Source organism: Denticeps clupeoides, chromosome 15 (assembly GCF_900700375.1).
Source record: "Denticeps clupeoides chromosome 15, fDenClu1.1, whole genome shotgun sequence".
NCBI classification, from domain to species: Eukaryota; Metazoa; Chordata; class Actinopteri; order Clupeiformes; family Denticipitidae; genus Denticeps; species Denticeps clupeoides.
Genome location: NC_041721.1, coordinates 8,140,037 through 8,164,137, shown reverse-complemented (window position 1 = coordinate 8,164,137; position 24,101 = coordinate 8,140,037). Strand labels below are relative to the sequence as shown.

At 43.5% G+C, this 24,101-nt stretch overlaps 1 protein-coding gene across 4 annotated transcripts in view; it reads right to left on the bottom strand.

The window, feature by feature from the left end:
- The window catches only part of dgki (diacylglycerol kinase, iota), a 48,836-nt gene that overhangs the window by 21,691 nt on the left and 3,044 nt on the right, over positions 1 to 24,101 (bottom strand). For 3 of the 4 annotated variants that reach the window (XM_028954092.1, XM_028954094.1, XM_028954095.1), the window contains exons 2-5: positions 4,229 to 4,337; positions 1,495 to 1,590; positions 237 to 311; positions 73 to 129 (exon numbers count right to left, since the gene is read on the bottom strand). In XM_028954092.1, the coding sequence (XP_028809925.1) occupies positions 73 to 129; positions 237 to 311; positions 1,495 to 1,590; positions 4,229 to 4,337 (337 nt within the window). The remainder of the gene's footprint in view (positions 1 to 72; positions 130 to 236; positions 312 to 1,494; positions 1,591 to 4,228; positions 4,338 to 24,101) is intronic. The other variant, XM_028954093.1, reaches the window with a different exon arrangement.

Below are 24,101 nucleotides of genomic sequence, written 5' to 3'. Positions count from 1 at the left end.
GCATGCTCTCATTCAGTCAGTGGAGCAGCAGGAACAGCCCAAAATAACTCCTCATTGTCCTGAATGACTTACATCCCTCAGGCACCGAGAACCTCCCTCCCGAAACGTAGGCTTGCAGCGGAAGTTTATCTGTGGCAGAAACAAAAAAAAATGAACGATGGAAAATGACTGTGAAAATGTGGCTGTGTGTCGGTGCTGTAGGTCATTCTGTGAGTGTGTGGGGTGGGGGTCTCTACCTTGTCCAGCTGCTCGATGCAGGCGGTGTGGACAACAATCTTACACGCCGCACACTTCCTACGGGTGGCCGACTTCTTAAAGGAAACCAAACACACAGAACACAAAGTGGTAAGGTGGCATCCTTTTAACTGACACACACATACATACATACATACTTACCCTCTCACCAAGGACATTCAGTTCCTTAATTTAGAAGGACTCGTCAAAGAAGGCCATTCTATTTCTTCTATAATCAATGCAAGTCTTTTCAACCGTGCAACGTAATTGCAAAAAGGTTTTCTAATAATCAATTAACCTTTAAAATACTTCCACTGGGCCTTAAGACTAATTGTTGCTGAAAATGGGCTTCTGTGCATTTGTGCAGATTTTCCATTCATTAACGTAAGTGAAGGCCAACTTGCACCTTCAAATAAGGTTACATTTCTGCCCATGGCTGAGTTTCAACTGTCCAAGCAACCTGAATGGTTCAAAGCAACCTAACTGTAAGTGGGCAAATGATTGATGGGTAATGACTTTATGATAAACTTCCTACAATTTATACCCTTATAGAGTTAAGTGTGCATTATGTATTTATAATAATGTATCATCATGTCAACAGTGCTGCCAACAACCCCCGCCATTGAGTTGTTTTAAAATTCATTGTTTGGCCTCCATTTGACCCAGGCTGGCTGCACTTCCGGCACTTGAACTAGAATATTTATATGCACGATTCTCTCAGTCAAAGCTCCGGAAAATGGATTTATGGCTGAAGTCACAATAATAAAATACTGCTGCACTTCTGCTTAAGAAAAGCGCTACAGAGATGCCGTTCCTCTTCCCACTTACCTGGCACTTTCACTCTAATGGCACAGCATCCCTTTCAGCTGCACGCAGTTCAGTATCATGGCATGACAGGAGATGTCATTGCCACTGCTCTTTAATGATAGCTGCCCGCTAATCTCCCAGGGTTGTGCTCTAAATGCACCATAACTATCTTGCTCACAGTACCACACACACTCCCCTTGCACCATGCCATCCACACAACTGTGTGCAAACATCCATCATGCACACACTGAAATCTGCTCTTGTTCTATCTACATTCAATTCACAGTTGTGCCAAAATGATAATTGCAATTATGACTAGACTACAGTCAGTTGTATTTATATGAAAAACATATTTCAGTTTAAGCCCTTTTCAGGAGTGTACATATGCTTCATTTCCCACTGCTATTGACACATCATTAGTGTCTTTCAGTCCCACTCATGTTTCATACTCACTGCAATCTTGACCACACATGTCTCTTCTCCCAGATAGCACAGGTCGCCAGAGCAGTTGGTCTCCAGCCACAGGTGGTCCCCATTGACAGCGTTTTCCTATAAAAGCACATTACACTTGATCTTAATGAACTAGTGCTGCACGATTAATCTAATCGCAATCGTAATCGCAATGTCAGTCTGTGCGATTACATGAACGCAAAAAGCCGCGATTTAAATGATTAGTACATGGATTGGATCGGCAACATATCACTCATTCTCTCAAAGTTTGCGAGCTGACTGAAGTCTCACTTCAGTCGATTGTGACATGTTTGGTCACATGACTTTCGATTCGGCTCAATGGAGACCTCAGATTCGTGACTCACATCGTACGTCAACGTCGCCGCCATATTGCGATAGACTCTGGTGTGAAGTGAAGCATATACATGTCTATGGAGAGAAGTGCATAAAAATGCCTCACTATTGTGCTGCTTGGGGTTGTACAAACCGCTGTATGCTCCAAACCAGATCCCGGGGGATTACATTTCATAGGTAAGGCTTGACCATTGTTTTGAATATATTTGGCCATTATAAAATCCCATTTTATAAGTCTTAACCTTAGCTAAGCTAGGCTAAGCTAGCAAAGCTATGCATTCCTGTGTTCAAGTCAGCCTCCAAACAACGTTTTGGCTAAAAGTAGGCATTAACTATTTAGACTGTTCTTAGCTGTTTAGTTAACTTTTCTCAAACTTTGAAGGTTTCCTAAAGAAATTCACCTCAGTTTACAAATCTTAACCTTAGCTAAGCTAGCACAGCTATGCATCCCTGTGTTCAAGTCAGCCTCCAAACAACGTTTTGGTTAAACGTAAGAACTATAATACAGGATTTTATAATGGCCAAATATAATCAAAACAGTTGTTTAGCCTTACCAGGGTTTGTCGTTCGACAGCAATGTAAAGAGTTTTTTGTGATTATTTATTTTTGTAGAATATTGTATTTTGAAAGCACTGGGAATTTCAAGTTGTTATAAGTAGTTTGTATGTTTCACTTTGAAATTAAACATTTCACTATTAGTAATTTGTATGCGACTTTTCATTGATATACAAGCAAGTGCCCTTTATCATATCGCAAACGCATATCGCAATATTGATCTCAATAATTGCAATATGTCTTTTTCCCCAAATCGTGCAGCCCTATAATCAACTATATGTTGCTCTTAAAAATTGCATAATTACAAAAAGACTATATCCTCTCTCTCTCTCTCTTTCACAGAAACACACACACAGTGTGCAAGTACATTAAAGTTTAACAACAGTGCAGTGGGCCTGTGGAGACAGAAAGGCCATCGCTAACGAACAGGAAGAATCCTGTAATAGTAACAGACTCCACCCCCTCTACATGACAGATGAATCCATGTGTCTCTGTTGCTATGACAACATGCTCCACACCCACCAAACCATCCACCCACAAAAACACACACACGCACATACACACACCCTCAGGGTTGAGAAGGCTGAATGCGCTGATGTGAGCAGAAATCCTTCGCTACCTGCTGACTGTTCTCAGCAGTAGGTGTAGAAAGAGAACTGTGTGGGGTGAGCAGTTGATGTTAACACTCCACACACACATTATTATTTTCTTGTGACAACCAAGAGTAATAACCATGTTAGTAATAACTAGCATTATAAATGAGTACAATTACATTAAAGCAAGCTGCATAAAACTGCCCAAAACTGTGAAGATGATGTAAAAGATGGCCATGTATTGTATGCCAATAGTAATACCACAGTGTAACTGAGGCATCTGTCTGTGCAAGGCCAATTGTACAATAAAATGCCTGCTTTTCTGTAAGTGTTTTTATTTTAAAAGTCCACATTAATAATGACAGATTGAAATGCCCCTTCTTAAGCCCGCATGCCAATTGTGCCAACAGACATTCAAAACCACCTAGCACATTCTGGCATTTAAAACCTGCAGGCATTGAAAACCAACTGATCAATGGCAGTTGTAGAGCAAACACATTCCTTTTGCAAATCCCACCCATTTCATCCTATTTCTCCACCCACAACTAAACAGTCTGCCCACCAGCCCTTGTGACAGCACTACGGAGACCTGGAAAGGACAGAAGAGGTGTCCTTTTAGATTGAGACTTACTGTAGGGGGAGCTATTACTTTGTAAACTACAAATAAAGTACATTGACAAGAAGAAAATAATTTCAGAGTAACATTAACCAAAACAATGGTTAGAGAAAGATATCATTAATGCATTGAAATGTTAAATGTTCAAATGTTCAATTAACAGATGCTGGATTTAACAGTTTATGTATCAGTTTCATTTTTCAATTGGTCTCATAGTATGAGCTGAGACAAAACTGTGTACTGTATACTGGTGATACTGACTCTTATAGGATGGAGTATTCAAGTTGTAAAATCTTACACATTGCACCTTTAACCTCAGAAATCAAAACCTAATTTCTTAGTTTTTGGTTAAATATTTCAGGAAATGCCCCTGGTTTTGCTGAAAAGTAGGACATTGTGTTTCAAGTTCAGGTTACAATCAAAGGCACTAAAATGGGACATGAACCAAATTCAAATGCCCATGATACTGCAATTATGTATTATTCTGCTGTATGCTTGGTATTGGTTATTACTCAGTGTAATCTAGTATAGTACGCATGATCATGTTTGTTGGTAGCTACAGGACAGAATGATTTGAAAAAAAAAAAAAACGAAAAAAAATCAGGCACATCAGACTCACCGTCCAGTCAACAGTGGTACGCATGTCTTTGGTGGGTCCGTTGTTTAGTGAAGGCAGGGGGCTCTGGACTGGGGCCAGGTGCTGTAGACCTGAACGTGAGATGGCCTTCCTATACACAACATAGATCAACAGTGACAGGTTAGTGTTTTTCCGACTGAGGAGAATGTGTTGTAGGAGAGTATCTGAGGGACAGACAAGACTAAAGTAAAGTGAAGTGATTGTCACATGTGATACACAGCAGCACAGCACACGGTGCACACAGTGAAATTTGTCCTCTGCATTTAACACATCACCCTGAGTGAGCAGTGTGTGGCAGCCATGGCAGGCGCCCAGGGAGCAGTGTGTGGGCACGGTGCTTTGCTCAGTGGCACCTCAGTGGCACCTTGGCGGATCGGGATTCGATTACGGGGGTGCTTCCATAACCGCTAGGCCACCACTGCCCCAAAATCCTTGTGTTATTTTGTGTCTGTATGTATTGCTTACCATGCTCTGAGAGAAGATGTTGGTCAGAGGAAAGCTGGTGTATATTTTGAGTATATATATCTATATATATATATTTAAAAAAAGAGTATATTTTGAAAATAAATTCCAAAATATCAGGTAATCAAAGAAAAACCAGAAGTCGGGAGAATTTCACTAGGCAGCCAGTCACCAGAATGAAAAGCCCATGTGAAAAACACAAAGTTATGTGTAAATAACAAAACAAACACACCATGTGGGCGGAAACAGCCAGATGCCAATGTTAAAGAGAGGATAAAAAAAATATGATGAAGAAACTCTTCATACAAAAACCATGCAAAAAAGGACAGTGTTGCCCCAACACAAACACTCCCAGTTTTGACAGTCTGTGAATTTGATGTTGGAAGTACAGCTAACTTTCTACACCCATGCCTGATTTTTAATATTCTTTTGTGTGTGAATGTTCATAGTACACCTCTGAACAGTGTCTGGGAGGCTGTGGTTGCTGCTGTACGCAATGTTGATGGTGAACAGATCAAATGAACATTGTCTGTATGCCATAAAGCTAGCATGGCTGCAGATACACCAGTACATGTTTTCAGCCAAATTGAACAATTTCTTTAACAAGCTGCCTCTGCAGTGCTTTGGTAGGCATGCAATCCTGGCATAATTTAGGTTTTTAGGCTGCTATCAAACATAGCTCTTACAATTCAGGCCAAAACTCTCCATTTAGCCTCACCATAGAATCGCTTCCATTTGGTCTCCATCACTTCCATCACTTCTGCCAAATTTGGGATTAGCCATCTTCAGCGGCTCCCTTCTTTGGCAAGATTCCTGTCAGGCTCAAATTTTGGAAACATCTAATCCATTGCAATCCAACACAAAGCTTCTGTCATCTCAGCTATGGATGACTTTGACTTTTTAAAATCCACCACAGGGATCTCCTCTATTCCTTTATACAGCCGTTTCTACCAAATACTCAGACATAATCTATGGCTGCACCAGATCCCTGTAATATTTTCCAAAATTCTCAATCACTGCAGAAGGAAACAATTCTAAAATATATGCATCTTTGGAAATTAAATTTGGAAATGTAGGATCGGAATGTAATCAATTCTTAACTTGCATTTAGCTATGTTCCTATATCAATTATGACAGCTGTTATAAACCCGCATCTAATTAAATCAAATCTTAATCCTTATTAAATTACAGACCAGTTTCTAACCTTCCATTTATGTCCAAAATCCTGGAAAAAGTGCTAGCACAGTAACTTTTTTTTTTTTTTTTTAACACAAATGACCAGGCCTCTGTGCTAGTTCCTTTTTGCCACTTTTCAGACCAAACATTCTATTAGTTCAACTAGAAAAGCTATTTGGCATACATGTGTCAGTCATCTCTTGGTTAAAATCCTACTAATTAGATCACTTTAAATCAAGCAAATACATGCCACAAAACCAGAGTGTAGTATGGAGTTCCACAGGGTTCAGTTCTAGGCCCTTTGTTATTCTCAATGTGCATGCTGCCTCTCTGACAATTAATTTGTAGGCATGGAAATATTGCTTCTCTCTATTTATCTTCAAGGTAAAGATTACTGTAACTCTGCTGTTTCAGTTCCAATTAAATACCATATTGTCTTCAAGATTCTTCTTTTCATTTATAAAGCTTTAAATTGTCATTGTCCAGTAACCTAGTCCCTCATAACCCTCTACATTCCATTTGGTCCATTTGGTGGAAGGAAACCAGGTCTCTTTGTAGTGAGCTCATCGTCCCATTTTGCCACAATTTTCTGAACCCAGATGCACGCTTCAGTGTAAAAAATTAAAGAGTTTATATCATTCACCATCTCCACAAATATTTTTAAAGGGAGGTGGAAGTATTCTTGGCGTACCTGTACATCATGGCTGCATTAGTGGATTAATGCCCACATGTCCACTAAATGCAGAGACATTTTCCCTTCCGCTGCTCAAATAAAAGACGTCACCACAGGGAGAAGACTGCCAGCCGCTGCCAGTAACGGAATGCAACGGGCCAATCTGTTGACCAGTCTGCTTGGCTGGAAGAACAGGAAATTGTCATTCCCTCATAAGGGAGACTCTGCTTCATTTGGTATCAAACAGACAGGACAAGTGCTGAGACAGCGTTCCAAGGATACTGCCTGACCGAGGGCCCAGTATGTTTTTGTTTGTGTGTGTGTAAGTGTGCATGTGCTCATGTGTGTGCATGTTGTTTTAAGTGTGTGCAATTACTCTGTAGGCAATTCAATAAGCCAGCACGCCAAAGAGATTTGTATTTATATCTTAGTAAGAATTAAATGTCCACATACTGATTGGAATAAGGAATTTCAGTAAAAGAAGGGACATTTTGTTGGTCTTGAATGGAACAACTGCTTGTTTGTATGTGTATGTGTGTGTGTGTGTGTGTGTGTGTGTGTGTGTGTGTGTAGCAGCAATTGTGCAGACAAGGCCTTGACTCACAGCATGGAGTCTGGATGAGTAAGCAATATGTAATCTGTTCAGTTCTGCATGGCAGTGTCTGTTCAGAATATACCACCACATACCTGTTCTGTATGTTACACAGCGACAAAAAGTTTTAAAGTGATTAAAGTGAAGTGATTGTCACATGTGATAGACAGCAGCACAGCACATGGTGCACACAGTGAAATTTGTCCTCTGCATTTAACCCATCACCCTGAGTGAGCAGTGGGCAGCCATGACAGGCGCCCGGGGAGCAGTGTGTGGGGACAGTGCTTTGCTCAGTGGCACCTCAGTGGCACCTTGGCGGATCGGGATTCGAACCGGCAACCTTCTGATTATGGGGGCCGCTTCCTTAACCGCTAGGCCACCACTGCCCAAGGATAAGTCATGCTGAAAGTGTGACTATACAGCTTTGGGAAATTTATACAGCTTTGAATTCTGAATAACCTTTCCTAACAATGACGGCGATCAAGCAATAGTTCAAATGCTAATTAAAATCTTGGAACCCTGTTAAACATTTTAACATTTGACATTTTTGACATTTTAGTCAAAGTGACTCAGGGTTAAGTGTTTTGCTCAAAGATACAATGGTAGTAAGTGGGGGTTGAACCAGTGATTTTGCGGTCTCCTTGTTCAGAGGTGAGTGTTACCTGCTAGGCTACTACCACCCCAACATCAAAACCTTAAATGTATTGAGGTAACCTATGAACAGTAGCAGACATTTTATGCAGGTGTGCCACTGCATATAGCAAAGCACCTAGCAACAGAGCACACCTCAACACTGATGCAACTCACATGCTGTCCACATGACACAGGACAACAACCTTGCTGAAGGCTGCATTTTCATTCGGAAGCACTCTTGCACATTACCGGCACTAATACTCATTCATACTGTCAAATGATTCAGACTATGCCTATCCAGTCTGTGCCACATGGTCCGGCTTTGCGCCTTTGGACCAAACCACCATCACGACCAGTAGATGAGGGGGAAAAAAAGAGTGGAAAAGGGTGCTCCACTGTTCATCCGACACCCTGCTGAAAGTTTCAGATCCCTGGCTAAAATTATCTGCTCCATGAGACAGAAGGGAAGGTCTGGTTACCAGGGCTCTTTGTAAAATGATACCGGCTGTGCTCACCTTTTGCCTATCGGTAAAAATAGAAGTATGGGGGTGAATAACATGGTGGAATAATGCAATTGTAATGACTGAGACACACACATGCTGTATAAAGTCAAAAATAAAAAGCCTAGTCCATTAAGACAGACACAGACTTAAACATACATATGCAGACAGTCCACGCCCTGAAAGAAAAAAATTAACACTGCATTAGGAGACTCAGCCAGCAGTACAGGGCGTGAGCTTCAACGAAATGACACACTAAAGCCGCGGCTTAGCTATTTACACAGCTCTCTTGCACCCAAGAATACACACAAACACACACATCTCCTACCACCGGGGCTTGCTGTTGAGTGGTGGAGATTAATGTAAACTGATTACAGGCCAGAGCTGATCTGCAGGGATAGAGGCCGGGTTATCATGCTCTTTGCCACCATTCATGCACCGGCCACAGCCATTCATCTCTATCCACATAAAGATGTCAAGATGGACAATGAGTCCACACTCAGATGCATCGGCTGAGTTCAGCTGAGCATCAGCAAAAATTGACAAATTTGAGATTGTAACCTGAACTTAAATGTAAGATCTGAAAGTTCTGTGGTGGAGGTTATTTAGCATGGCTTTCAGAGCTGTTCAACAATTCCTGGTGCATAAATAATCAATCTATTTCACTAATTTCATTGATCTGAACATTTCTGAGATGTTCCATCCTCGCTCCCACAACAGATCGGTACAAAATTCAAAGCTGTTTACGGATACTGAAAATAGCACATTTATACACGTGCAGACACACACAGCCAAACACTAAATGAGCGAACAGGAAGGCATTTCTCTGGAAATGAATCTAGCTAAGTGAAAAGAAACAGGGCCGGCTTCTGCTTCACATTTAGGCCAGCGTCAGTTAAGAGCATGTAGGTACGTAAGAAGCAACATGTCAGTTACATTTGGCCAGGTAGGACAGAGAGAGAGAGATAACATGGAGGAATCAGCTGGGTTTGAAACAATCCCAGATGCCCGAATGCTCATGCACATTTAATTAAATATCAATTATTACGAACTCTGCAACAATTTGTCTTAACATGACTGAGCTCTGAGTGTGTGTGTGTGTGTGTGTGTGTGTGTGTGTGTGTGTGTGTGTGCATGCATGGATGCCTCATCTTCCTCCCCTGACACCTTTCAGTAATGTCACCCTTTGCAAGTTACCATAGTAACTCCCACACAGAATTGCCCACGTATTTAAAGGCTCTTTTCCCAGTATCCTCTTGCTGTCAGGATCGTAATCTCTGTCTTCACAGTCTTTTTCTTCCTGGCAATTAAACTGTTTCTAGGCGTGGGCTCAGACCACATTTCTAACATTCCCTTTTGCCAATTGAAAAAGGGACTTACCTCTCAACTCTTTTTGATACTATAACATATTTTTAAAGAATATTGTATTTTACTCTAGGTTATGACAAATCAATTATAAAAAAAACATATAATATCTTGTAATGCCTCACTATGAACATTAGCACCAAATATGATGCAAGAAATTTGTGAACATGTAGGAACTATTTTGCAGTCTTGAAAGTGGCAGCTTTGGATGTCATTAAGGAAGTGAAGTTTTTAACCTCACTGTCCCAGCACTCACCTGTAGCCCAGCAGCCTGTGGATCCAGGTGCCTTTGTGCTTCCTGCCTCGACCCGCTGCTCTTTTTCTCCTCTCTCCTCCTCCCTTCACATTCTCTTTCCTAAACATCCTTCCATTCCTCCACTCCGCTCCGCCGGCCTCCGGGAGCCTCTAAGTCCTCTTCACCGGGACAGACGGACAAGAGAACACACGCCACGTTGCATGTTCCAGCGGTGGTGACATCACCCCCTGCTACCGAGTGGCTGAGAACACGCACACACACACACTTCCGGGCAGCCAGCACCTGAAACACTACATGTGGTGCAAAGGGGCAGCGGAGATCTGATGCCTGCTACCTGAGCAGGAGGCTCCTGGACGGGTGTCAGATAGAGCGCAGTGTCATCCGATCCCACCAGGGGCGAAAACTGCTTTTCGTTACATCACTCTCCGTGAAGCCGCCGACAGCAACAATCTCACTAAGTACCACCTTACTCTGGCACCCTTTGGCTTTATGTTTATGTAGACGTGGATCCAGTTCACAATGTGACACGTTATATGGCCCAACCACAAGCCAAGGACCGTGTGGGCCACAACCTGTCAATCAATGCTGTGTGCGAAGTGTCGCCAGTGTGGTGATGTCATCGTTCAGTGACACTGCATGAAGACGTTGTCCGAGGCCTTCTGAGGTTACCTGTTCGATAGGCTGACAGATGAGAAGGAACTCAATAAATAAAGGGGCCTACTTTACACGCCACAGTGCAAAGTCGAACAAGGCCAAGTTTACTCACTGCACCTTGTGAGGAAACACCTTGACTCATCAATGCCTTCAGAGGGAGTTTCCTCGCTAAAGCAGCCGGAGCCAGAAAAAAAAAAAAAAAAGCGGCATTTTCCGGCGCGCCTGTTTCCCTTTCTCGCACAAAAGCGCAGCACTCACAGCGCTTAAGCGAAAAACACAATAACGGAGCGAGTTAACTGTACTCGCTGCCAAGGCCACACTTTCCCTCTCGTTTCTATCTAGGTCAGGCCGCATCGGCAGCGCCGTTGAGTGCCGGGTGGGGAGGGGGGTGGTCGGCAAGCAGCCGCTGAAGGACGCGCTTCTCGCCTGGCACGTCAGACTTCCCCCGAGCTGACAGAGTCACGCCGCTCCGCCAGTGGGTGCCGAAACCCTCCATCTACTAATGCGCTGTACGCTTCTCACTTACCCATCAAGTGGCTCCAAGTAGGGCCATGAGATACCAGCCATTGCAATGAAACACATGAGTTCCGTTTCCAGCTTGTATTATCGATTTATTGATTTATAAGGAAACATTTTTGAGCCTCAATGTATCATTCAAGATTTAAATGAGTCATGTAGTACATGAGGTTGAGGTTGAAGTTTATTGTCATATGTACAAAGTACAGCGTACAGAGCACAATGAAATTCTTACTTGAAAACCTCTCCCACGTAGACAGAACATAGAACATGATACATAGAAGACATAGAAGACAAAGTGCAGCAGCAATAAATAATAAGTCACAGAAGGGTGAATATATATAAGTTGCATAAGAATATTTTGTGCATAATTTAAGTGCATACTATGTGTTGTATAGCCTGATGGCACTGGGGTAGAAACTGTTCCTGAATCGTGATGTGCGTGTGTGAATTGTCCTGAGTCTCTTGCCTGATGGCAGGAAAGTAAAAAGTGACAGTGCACATGCACATGAATCTAGAATGATACATTGAGCCTCAAAATGTATGTACACATGTACAACAATAAATGCAATAAACTTTGTCCAATTTGCCCCATAAGCATCGTGGGAACAGTTGCTACTGTCATTCCTGCCCTTCTGCCAAAAATGTGACTTCTGGTACTATGCATGTGCATGCCTGAATACAGACCCAAAGGTAAGAAAATATAAGTCAAAAATATTTGTTGAACATTTTTACATGGCATTACCAAAGAACCAAGACTGTGTACTTCAATCTATAAGGGAAAAAAAATGAAATGGTCCGCCCCAACGTCTAGCGTCCACTGAGTGCAGGCCCCGCCCCTTCCTGATTCCCTGCATCTGGTTTCCCTCCTTTACCAGTGTTCTGGGTCCGGTATTTGCAATCCGACACTGTGCGTCTGCGTGGTGTGAGTATGTGGTGTTGATGAGTGTATAGTGTGCGGGTGTGGTTGTTGATTTTAACTTTTCATGATGAAAAATCAAAGTTGTGCGTGTACCCAGCTCCACCAAACCAAACATGCAAACAGATTATCAGTTCATGGCATCTCTTTTTCATTTTGGCATGCGAAATGCACAGATTCTGGAGTTTCATTTTAATTCTACTGCATTAAAAGGTCAATAAAAAATTATGTGATCGTATTTACAGACTTTTCAAATGCGTAGGCCATTATTAATATATGATCATTTTAATAGTTATTAAATAAATGTAATTAATGGCATTTCACTAAGGATGTCAAAAATTGACCTAAAATGAATTTATTTATCCAGTAAATTAAAATTAGACATTAAGGCCTCAATAAATCACTGTACTTTTCATTTTGATACTTAAAAATAATTTAGCACTTTTACTCAAGTAGAAATTGAAATGAAGGACTTTTACTTTTATTAGACTTCACTTTAGCTACTGCGCATATACGCATTAACAAAAAAACAGTAATCCATGTACAGTAAATGTCAAGTCAATAACAGAACACTTTTAAGTTATTTTCCAAGCCAGCAAAGGAAAAAAAGTACAAAATAATTCAGAACAGAAGAATCAAAGTGCATAATTTAATATTCTGTCCTTCAATTAAGGTTTTCATGCCAAATGATTTACTAATGGCAAAATGAAATGAATGTATCACATGGTGATACACTTTTCACATGGTGATACATTTGTATAGATTGCTAATATTTGTTTTATTCTACACGCACATGCACAAAAGCTCTTTCTAGCATTTGTTCTGGTGTGCAAGCACACATGTGGTAAATGACTGTCATTAGGGAGTATGTGACGCTAAAGATGGAGCAGAGCACAGCTGTGACAGGAACCAGCACCGCTGCTTCGGTGACTTTTCCCCTCAGTGAGGTGGTGCCGACTGCATGTGGGTCCCCCCAGAGGCCCACTATAGACCCTTCACGGTTGGGGAGCTCAGGTTTTATGTTCCCTCCCGGGCTCACACACCTGCCCTCCGGACGGATTTGGAACGCGACTGCTGTTTGATACAGTTAATGTGGAGAGATGGGTGGTGGGATCCAGTCTGGTGTTCCCAAACTACTTTGGGACACAGTTGGGGATAATTCTTTAACCATTTCAGGGCCTGAGGGAGACCTGTGCACTGCTTTGTGCTGATTGATAAAGAGGTCACCGTATATTTCCGTTCATACTACACAAACTGCTATGTGCTATGCATGGGGCAGTGGTGACATAGTAGGTAAGGAAGCAGGGTCAAAATGCTACTGAGGTCCCCTTGAGCAAGGTATCGTCCCCACACACTGCTTCCAGGTGGATTTTATGGCTGCCCACCCACCAAAGGTGATGAAAGCAGAGGACACATTTTGTTGTGTGCACCGTGTGCAGTGACAAATACAATTGCTTTCACTTTAATGTAGGTTCGCTGGTGTTCTCAGGATTAACATAAATATATGATGTGTGCGCATGATGTCTTTAATGATGGCTGCGGATGTGACAAATAGATGCGCACGGGTTCAAATCATCCAGAGGGAGGCGGTAATGTGGATTTTAAGGTCATTGTTAAAGATGTGCTGGGTGACAAGAAATAATTACACAGCAACAAAAAGGGTGGATAGTTTCTCTTCGTCAAGATACATATAACTACCAACATACCAAAATAATTACTTTTTTTTGGGCAAATATTGAAGACGCCTTTACTTAACAAGCCCTATGTTTAGCACCAGTTTGAAAACTGTGTCTTGAAATGTCTTAAAGACTCAATTATAGATAAGGAAAGCACGTTTTAGCCACGATACCCTCTGGACAACTGCATAATTCATAATCCCCAAACAGGCTTCATGAAAGAACTTGCCCTTCCAACAGGAAGACATATTTTTCTCCTGCAGAATTGAATGCAGCGTAGTTGGTCTCGTGTCCGACATCCTGCTTACGTTTTAACTTTAAAGAAGTCTTGATATTTTTGAGATTCACAGCTCCAGTTTAAAATGTAATGACAGATACGTATGATACTGAGAACAGGGACCGAGCCTCTTATCAAAAAAGATGTACAGCAGAACAGAATGAGTTCCTTGCCTGTGTGATCTTTAATGGACTGTTTGGGTACGTACGAGTGTGTCTAATGCAGAAAGAGAGATACGGGATGGAAACATTTCTGTCGACAAATGGGTACAGCAAACAGACACAGTGACAATGGCAGGAAAGCATCAAAAACATGCGAAGCTCACACACACACACACACACGCAAATACCGACACACACACACACACACCCATCACACAGACTCCCGTGCACGCATCATGCCTGTCACGATCGGGTCAATGGGAAGAGGTGGAAACGGTGGACACAGAGGTGGGGGGGGGGGGGGGGGGGGGGGGGGGGGGGTGAAGCCAGGAAAGAGTTGTCATGGTAACCTTATTCAAACTTCCTTCCAGTTCCATTTAAATTTAGCCTCTCGCTCGTTCTCCCTCCCTTTGACCACCTCTGTTTCTCCGTCTCCCCCTCCACGTTTTTCGCTTTGTCTCCCCCCCCTCTCTCTTTTTCGGTGCCAGTGTGGGGGTGTCGGCGAGAGCAGCTGCGCTGGGGCTCGGAAAAGCCACCGAAGCCATCAGACCTCATTAAACCAGGACACTTTCTGCCTCCGCGTTCGCCACACTCACTCACTTAAACCAGCTGTCCCCCCCGACCAACTGCTCCCAGCGAGCCCCCCGTCCCCTGGGGAGGTCACCGCTGACATCGCAACCCCCTCCACCGAACCCAAAAAGGCTTATTTATAGAAACGCAGAGTCATTCTTCATTGGCTGTCCCACCGAAAGAATGCAAGGGACACGGTGTGAAGGAAGTGAAGGAAAAGTCATTCCGTCCCTCAGATACATCTGCAGAGCAGTTGACGTCAGATTGCAGCGGGATCGTACGTCACCTGCATTTGATATTATTTCTGCTAAATTGAACAAACCCAGAGTGACACACGTGAGAAGAGGCACTGGGTTAACGCTGGTCACAAAAACACAGGACAGGGCTTTTAAAAAGGATTTCACAACTAATTTACTTTCACAATTAGCAATAGCTTGATTACCGATGACAGAGCGAAGTTTTGAGGCTGCAGTTTCCAAAATGTCGATCTTAAGGTAAGATGATACCTTGTGAACAAGTGAAAATACAACTTGTAATCCTTCACAGGGACATGGAATGGGAGGAACAAGGCACTGTTATATATAGCGTAGTGCAGTCCTGGACATATTCCAAAAAAGTCATTGTCAATTCAGTCAATATAGATTAAAAATGGATATTGATCAATATGAATGTGAAATTGAAGTAAAAGTGATTATTTTTCTCATTGAGATACACAGCACAGCACACAGTGACACAACGAAATATGTCCTCTGCATTTAACCATCAGCCTTGGCAGCCAAGAAAGGCACCCGGGCAGCAGAGTGAGGGGACGGTGCTTTGCTCAAGGACCTCAGTGCCACCACGGGACCTTGATAATCAATATTATCTGCCCAAAGCGAAAACATGATGCACATTGGCACAATCCCATGTTTAAACATGTTAAACCAAATGCCGGGAAAAAGCAGAAAAAAAAAAATCAACAGAGTAATTGAATGAAACTGCCAAATGTTCCTCACGCTGCAGATGCGGACCTGTAGAATACCCATGTTTATTTCAAACCCCGCTTTTCCAATTCGACCGATTATAGTAATTGGACAGGAGGTAGACGAACGGCAGTGAACGAGCGCAGCCAGTGCTCAGCGGAATTAAGCTCACAGGGTTTATTTGTTCGCAGGGATAGAGAGACTGCTCTTTACATGGATCGGTTTTTATTTCATCAGTGGGGATGTACATTTAGAATAGCAATTACGCTATTACTTGAGTTGGACGGTGTATTATATAAATATCCCTTATATTCATATGTATATGAATACTGGTACTGGTCAAATGATAATGATCTAAAATAATACATATTTTAAATTGATTCTGTCAAGAAACAACTCTAACCTGATAAATGCTGTACATGTAACCTTTAACATGTAATTTGCAAAACATATTAATTGTGAAAGAAAGTGAAAGTGAAGTTTTTGTCATTGTGAAACACTGCAGCACGGCACACGATGACACAACGAAATGTGTCCTCTACTTTTAACCATTAACCCTCGGTGAGCAGTGGGCAGCCATGACAGGCCCCGGGGAGCAGTGTTTGGGGACGGTGCTTTGCTCAGTGGCACCTCAGTGGAACCTTGGCGGCTCGGCATTTGACCTGGCAACCTTCTGATTATGGGGCCGCTTCCTTAAACGCTAGGCCACCACTGCAAAGTGTGGCTTTATGCAATGTGTGGCTTTTTTAGCACTGTTCAATTAGTAAATAATGTGTGTGTGACGCCTGCTCATGATTAAACAAAATTTTAATTCATCGTTCATTGAGGAATAATAATCAATCTAATATCTTTTTAGGACGAATCGTCAAGCCCTGTCCTGCTGCACACACATACATCCTTTTTCCAGGAATTCTTTTCAGTATCCATCTACTCATCCATCCCACCCTGTTTTTCTCCTTCGCAAACTTCACTATTCTCTCCTCTCCCTAACCACCCACTCACATGTAGGAGAGAGGGGGCGTGTTCATATATCCTTCCCTTCGGCATTCTCTCTCCCTCCTCCCCTTCCCCATCCCTTTCCTCTTTTCTCTAAAAAAACTGTAATAATGTCTTTTTCACCGATTCTCTCCCATGCCGCTTGGGCTTGGCATCCTTGCCTCCCTACTTGCTACGCTCTCTTTCCCCCCGAGGCAGATCTCAAAAATGGAGAGACACAGGGACAGGCAGGTGAAAAGGGGTTCATAAGACAGTATGCCACGTGCCGTTCTGCGCACTTTAATTTGCTGGCAGATGTCTAATTCAGAGCAGCGCGTGCGAGAGTGATCTTCACTTCGGCGAGAGGTTAATGATTACAGACCCCAGTGGCCCGTGAGCTCATGTTCCCTCTCCCTGGCCCAGCCCTCATCTCCATCTCTCATTCTCTTGCCTCGTCCTCCTTGCTCCTGTCTTACATTTCTATTATCCCTTCTGCTCACATTATTCGAAACAGCTACCTTATATGTAAAACACCCAGGGCCCCGTTCATCAGTGGTCACAGCAGCGAGACCAACGTCGGCAACAATCCAGGTAAAATCAAAGGTGAGAGGGTAGGTGTTTGGAATAAAACCTTCTCTCTCCTCACTGCTCTCCATCTGTGTGGAGATATTGAGTGTAGGCGTTAGTTTGTCCTCCACTCTTCAGGAGAGCTGAGCACACTGTGCCCGTCCTGCCTGGTGACTTCCTCCGCTCCCTCGCATTCGTTCCTCCTGCCGTCTCTTCTCCTCGCAATCCTACTTATCACCTCTCTCTTCTGCTGTTTTATTATATTTCAGTCGCTACCCCCCTCCCCCCACTCCTTTTCCTCCTATCTTTTAGTACTCTGAAGCACTACGAAGAACACAGGTTCAGTGGGTGAAACACCTCACACACAAGTCTTCATGTCAACCATTTTCCCATTTCTTTCTTTCTCTTCCTCTCGGTTTACTCACATACACTGATTATTGATTGACACGTAATCTACACACATTTTTGATGCAAGCATTAAAATGAGCCAACAACTCATTTGGATACATAATTTGTATTCACTTTCTCATTCACTCAGTTGGCCCTCCAATTAATACAGTGGGAGACCACAAGGGGGCGATATATAAAAGCTCCAGCAGACTGAATTACTATGATGAGACTGAATACTGACGAGTCATGGAATCTTAGGGTTTAGGGTTTTCTGGAAATACAAAGGCTAAAAGAAACTGTTGTTTTTTTATTCTTGTATGAATAATATTTGTGTTGTTTATGTTTCTTTCTTGATATCTCATTTTGCCCACTAGTATAGTATTATTTGAGTTTTTTAGTTTTTGTTGTTTAAATGGTGTTGCAATAGCTTTTTCTTTAAAAAAAAAAAAACTTATGGTTTTATAAATGTTATGGTTAATTTGTTCCTTCATGTCAGTTTGTGTACTAAATGTCTAAAAGCAAAATGTCCATTTCTCTCTTTCTCCTGTGTTCTCCATGTCGCTCAACCCTTTACATTCTTCATATCTCGAGTCACCAGCATCGGTGTGTCTGGGTTGGATCCTGCTGCCCCAGACCCCCCGCGGACCGCCCGTCCTTCCCCCGACAGCGAGCATGACCTCAAACACAGCCGTCACGGCCAACACAGGCGACCACACACAATCACAGGAAGATGCTGTTCCTCATGCGGATCCGTCCCCCGTGGCCCGTCCACAACAAAACCACACGCTGAAAACCAGGACCGCAAATTCCGGACACAGCGCAACACACTCCTCCTTCACCAAAAAGCACCAAGTGACAAATGCAGTTTCTCCAGAGATTGTCATGAACTATGTTGTGTAACCGTGTCATCAAGTTTACAGATGAAACTGCAAATTAAGAGTCAAGAACAGAATATGTATAAATAAATTAAATCTGTGTAGTGTGTGAGCGAGAGAGAGAGAGAGAGAGAGAGAGAGAGAGAAAGAAAGATAAAGAACATCACTGGAACTGTGTGGGAGAGCTTGCCTACTCACGGCTGTGGATCAGCCCCTTTCTGGAGTTGGCTACTGACACCTCCATAATTAACCCTTCTCAGTGTGTATGTATGTGTGTGTGTGTATGTGTGTAGGGGCATGAGCATGCATCTCTCTCATATCCAACCTTCCATCTGGTGAAAATAGCCCAGCAATGAAAAGCAATGAACTGCATCTCCATGTCATCCGTGGTGAAAGGCTGTTAGATTACACACCTACAGAACACAATCCTCTAAATGTAGAAGGTCTCTGAGACAATACCGCTCTCTCTCTCTCACCCTTTTTCTCTCCTATTAAATGGCAGAGAGAATCTGAACATAAAGAGCCTGAAAATCCTTTGATGACATGAGCAGAGACACTTAAAAAAATAAAAAAATTACAGCAAGGGATTCTCTCCCTTGCCTCTCTCTGCTGTAATGAGTTGGTCGTGTCCCTGTTCTCAGGGGGCTCTGCCTGCTCGTGTCTGTTCCATGCTGTGGTCCAATCTGATGAGTTATAACAGGAAAACACTGGGACTTAATATGCACAGAGTTATGAATATAATGCAGCCCCTTGCGGGAGATGTAATGTTATAAAGACTAAGGGGCATTGTTTCAAAGGACATTAATGTTCATTTACAGGAATGTGTGGGTAGTTAGCTCCTCCTCAGGATACAGATAACTAGCCAGCATGTCACGGTGGCCGGACATGGTGAGGAAGGAGGACACATACGCGCAACAAGACAGGGGATTTAATTCACAACGCACATGGCAGAGTAAACAGCATCAACAACGACCCGACGGCGAACAGACACAAACAGGGCAGCTTTATACAGGAATACAAAGATGAAAAAAATCAGGAATCACAGTGGCACAGGAAGAACATGAAACTCCAGTCTGAGCCCCGAACCCGGATTGTCCCCTTCCGGACCGCATCCTGACAGTACCCCCCCACCCCCAGGCACAACTCTTGGGGTGCCACTGAAAATGACTCCATGAATGGAGGGAGGAAGTCCATACAGATGAGTGGTGGCTGTCCTGCACTGACAGCTTCAGGTATGAGCCAAAGTAGGGCTCATCTGTGAGGGACCGGCAACCTGTCCCCCGTCCACAGGCGCCCGTCGCTCCAGTCAGTCTTCGGCACGTCTTCGGACCATTGGGCAGGCATCCTTGACCACATGGAAAACCCATAGGGCGCGTCCGGACCCTGCAGAACATGAAGCCTACACTGGCCAGGGACAAGTCTTCCCGGCTCTCTGGAGATCAGCGGGACGGCGTCAGCTGCATCCCAATCTGTTCGGGTCGTTATGTCACGGTGGCCAGACATGGTAAGGAAGGAGGACGCATACACACAACTCACGAGACAGGGGTTTTAATAATACACAATCACACAGCAGGGTGAACAGCATCAACAACGCCCCAATGACGAAAAGACACAAACAGGGCAATTTTTAACAGGCAGACACAGGTGAAGAAAAACCAGGAATCATAGTAGCACAGGAGGAAAAAGAAACTCCCGAACCCAGAGTGTCCCCTACCGGACCGAATCCTGACACAGCAGTACTTTTTTTTATCCTGTAGCAATTTATTTCAGTAAATCAGACAGACCCCCAAACACATGCTTCACTAATTTTATCAATTTGTAAGAAACTGAATTTCCTTTCAAGCGTGTTCCAACTGCCATTAGTTCAGCCCCATTTCAACACTGGAGGTTGGTCACATGCTGACTGGGAAGCTGTTTATCTGCGCAATAAGAAAAGTTAGTTCCTAAAAATTGTGAACAAAAATCGTCAATATGTACACAGTGCCATGTCAACGTCTGGGCACCCTTACTAAATCCATTACTGTGCATAGTTTCTTTACTTCATCACCAAAGAAAATGAATTTTAATATTTTAATCAGGAATATAGTTTACATTTCAAAATACCAGATTTGAATATCTGCATGCATGTAGAGTACCTGCATTTATTTATGCTGCGTATGTCCCTGCTCTGCTCGCTACCTTATTGAGGAAGGCTTTGCTTTTCCACCTGAGCCTTCCTAATTGAATTAATCATTCCCTAAACGAGGCTCCATCAACCCTGAGCTATCGGGAACTCACGGTGGGCAAGACAAGCGATCACATGGGCGTATACACACACGGCCTCCCAAACCACAGCTGGAGAGAGAGGGACGAGCTATAATTAGTGTATGAGTGGCTCCTCGGAGATGATCGGCCCGGATGGAAATTTGCAATGAGGTGCTCCAGTGTATATTCACATGGTTTCGTTATTCCCTTGGCTAATCCTGAGACAAGGGCCACATTCATTTCCTCTCGAGCTGCGAATGCTAGAAACTGCTGTGAGAGCACACGACCTCGCACGATGAGAGCTGCGTTTACGTTAATCAGCTGGGAAATTTTGAAATGTTGCACATACGGCACACTCATGTTCTATGACTGAGTGACGTGGCAAAAGCCGGGGAAAAGGCACGGTGGTATGAATGAGTGATCGGCAGAGAACAAGCTCCTACTTTACTGCAGGTCGGATTACACAGGCTTGCCACACTCACTCAGCAATCAGTTAAATGACACTCCACTCCAGCCCTAATGGGTCACCAAGGGGAATCACCCCACCACTGCACCTACTTAAAAAAGGCTTGACATTAATCTCCTGGCTGGTTATGTATGAGCAGGTAAAACATCACCATTAGCACCAACTAATATTCAGCTGCCACCAAAACAGTCCTGAACCATCCAGTCATGGACGCCACTCTGAAGTATGCCGTGGTATCTGGTACCCAGCCATCAGTAGCCCCACGGTGCACTTCTGATGCTCACGTGTCCGTTTCTCATGACCATACACAACAAACTGTGATAAAGTATGTAACACCTTTCTGTCAGCACAGGCATGCACTTCATGAGCCTAATGCCAGTTCACTGGATTGGTCCACTTCTGATAGGTCCTGGCTTCTGCATACAAGGAACATCCTAATCGGTTAAACTGCCATCTAGCCATTACAATTTGGTCAAGGGTGATCAGTGCATCAGCTCCAAGATGGTGGCACACTAGGACTTCGGGCCTGATTATTATTATTGAGATATAGGCTTATGTCATGGCCCGAACTGTTCCTGGCACTCTGGGCCAGGTTTTCCATGTATTCCTGTCTCGTGTTTACTGATTATATTTACATGTATGGCATTTATCAGACACCCTTATCCAGAGCGACTTACAGTCAGTAGTTACAAGGACAGTCTCCCTGGAGCAACTTAGGGTTAAGTGTCTTGCTCAGGGACACAATGGTAGTAGGCGGGACTTGAACCTGGGTCTTCTGGTTCATAGGCGAGTGTGTTACCCCTAGGCTACTACCACCCAGGGACAGGGACAGTCCACCTGGACACACTCAGGGTTAAGTGTCTCACTCAGGGACACAATGGTAGTGGGTCTTCTGGGTCTGAACGTGGGTCTTCTGGTTAATAGGCGAGCGTGTTACCCTATTGCGGTAGTAGCCTTAAGCTCATCTCACTATGCATTTAATTATGCATGTATGCAAATGTGGGTGTGGACGCTGAGTGTGTGTGTGTGCGTATGTTAAAGACAGACAGACAGAGAGAGACACCTGCTGCAGGTATCAAGACTCCATTAATAGTCAGAGCGAGTGTGTCTGAGACGTCTGTACACAGGATCTGCGTCTCCCGTGTCTCCTGTATGGCACACCAAAGAAGAAAAGATTAAATAAAAGCCAGATGACCCGAGCCCACTCTGCCCTTATACTCTGACTGCATGTCATTGATGCACTTTTTGAGTCTTCTTTTCAATTCTGTTCAAAGGCTGTGCATAAAATGACACATGCACAAAACTGACTTTATATAATTTGGCGAAGCAGACAGGTTAGTCAGTCGAAGACATATTAACTGAACTGCTTATGCTTGCGCAGCTCCTGTTGTTGGTTGGTCCACTGGCCGATCTCCTTACTGTTCTGAGACTTAAAAAAAACTCCTTGTGACATTTATAACTAGTGGTGGCCTAGAGGTTAAGGAATCAACCCCGTAATCAGAAGGTTGCCGGTTCGAATCCCGATCCGCCAAGGTGCCACAGAGGTGCCATTGAGCAAAGCATGGCTGCTCATTGCTCATTCAGGGTGATGGTTAAATGCAGAGGACACATTTTGTTGTGTCACCATGTGCTGTGACAATCACTTCACTTTTGTTTCAGTACTTTAGGTACATTTTAGGTAAAATATACAATGACTGGGCGATTATACAATCTAGATCGCTGATTGTGATGGGATAGTATATAGTGGGTGGGGTGGTAGTAGCCTAGTGGGTAACACACTCACCTATGAACCAGAAGTCCCATGTTCAAATCCCCCTTTACTACAATTGTGTCACTAGACACTTAAACCTAAGTTGTTCTAGGGGGACTGTCCCTGTAACTACTGACTGTAAGTCACTCTGGATAAGGGTGTCTGGTAAATGCTGTAAATCTGTTTTTTTTTGCCATATTGCCCTGCCAGGTAGTTTCATTCACGGTCAATTTCAAACTGAATGTATGTTGCTTTCTGGAGGACCTATATGTTGTTCTTTTTATACCAACAGTTATTATTACCAAATTGTTTTAGCAATGTCTGCTTAGGAACACAGGCTAAACTGCTAATGCAATGTAACAGCCAGCTATCACATCCAATAACGCACGTTTTCTGCCCATGTCTAAAAGCTAGTACAGTGCAACACACATTTATTACTGTTTGTCATATTGCATTGAGTCGACAATACAGACAAATGCTCTGATGGAGGCAAGAGGTGCACAGCGTGTGAAGATGCCGTGATGGACAGACGGGAGGGAGAGGAACGGCAAGGAATGACTCCGTGATGGAGTGACTCTCACGTCCAGCAGGCCAGGCGGCAGGTGTCCCTACAGCCACAGTGCCAGGCGCAGAGAGAAGTGTACCTCTGCAAAAAGTGTACCTCTGCCAGCAGAAAGGCAAATAGAGAAAGCACATGTGACCCCATGCTCACCGACGGCGATGGTTAAAAGCAGAGGACACGTTTCACTGTGTCACCATGTGCTGTGCTGCAGTGTTTCACAATGACAATCTTAAAAAGTCCAGTCACTGGGACGCAGCTGACGGTGACGGAGAAGGAAAAGCCTCTTACAGCAATATAACTAATAAGAAGAAACTCTGTGACGAACATAAAAAGCCTTAATCCTCTTTAATGTGCTTCATCAGACCACATTACCATGCAACAAAAAAACAACCACCTCTGAGTTAAAGAAGAATGGATGAGTTTTATCGCTTTTAATCTCCAGCCACCCCAAATAGCCATCTTTGAGGACAGATTAGAGCCATTAGAGTAATATTATACATTTCCATCATTTCAGTCCTTCGCTTCAATTAAATTAAAAGAAAAAAAGTATTTTGGTCCCACAACCCAAATCAGAATAAGCTCCCCGGCCTCCTGCTCTCTTCCACACGCACACACACGTACACACACACACACA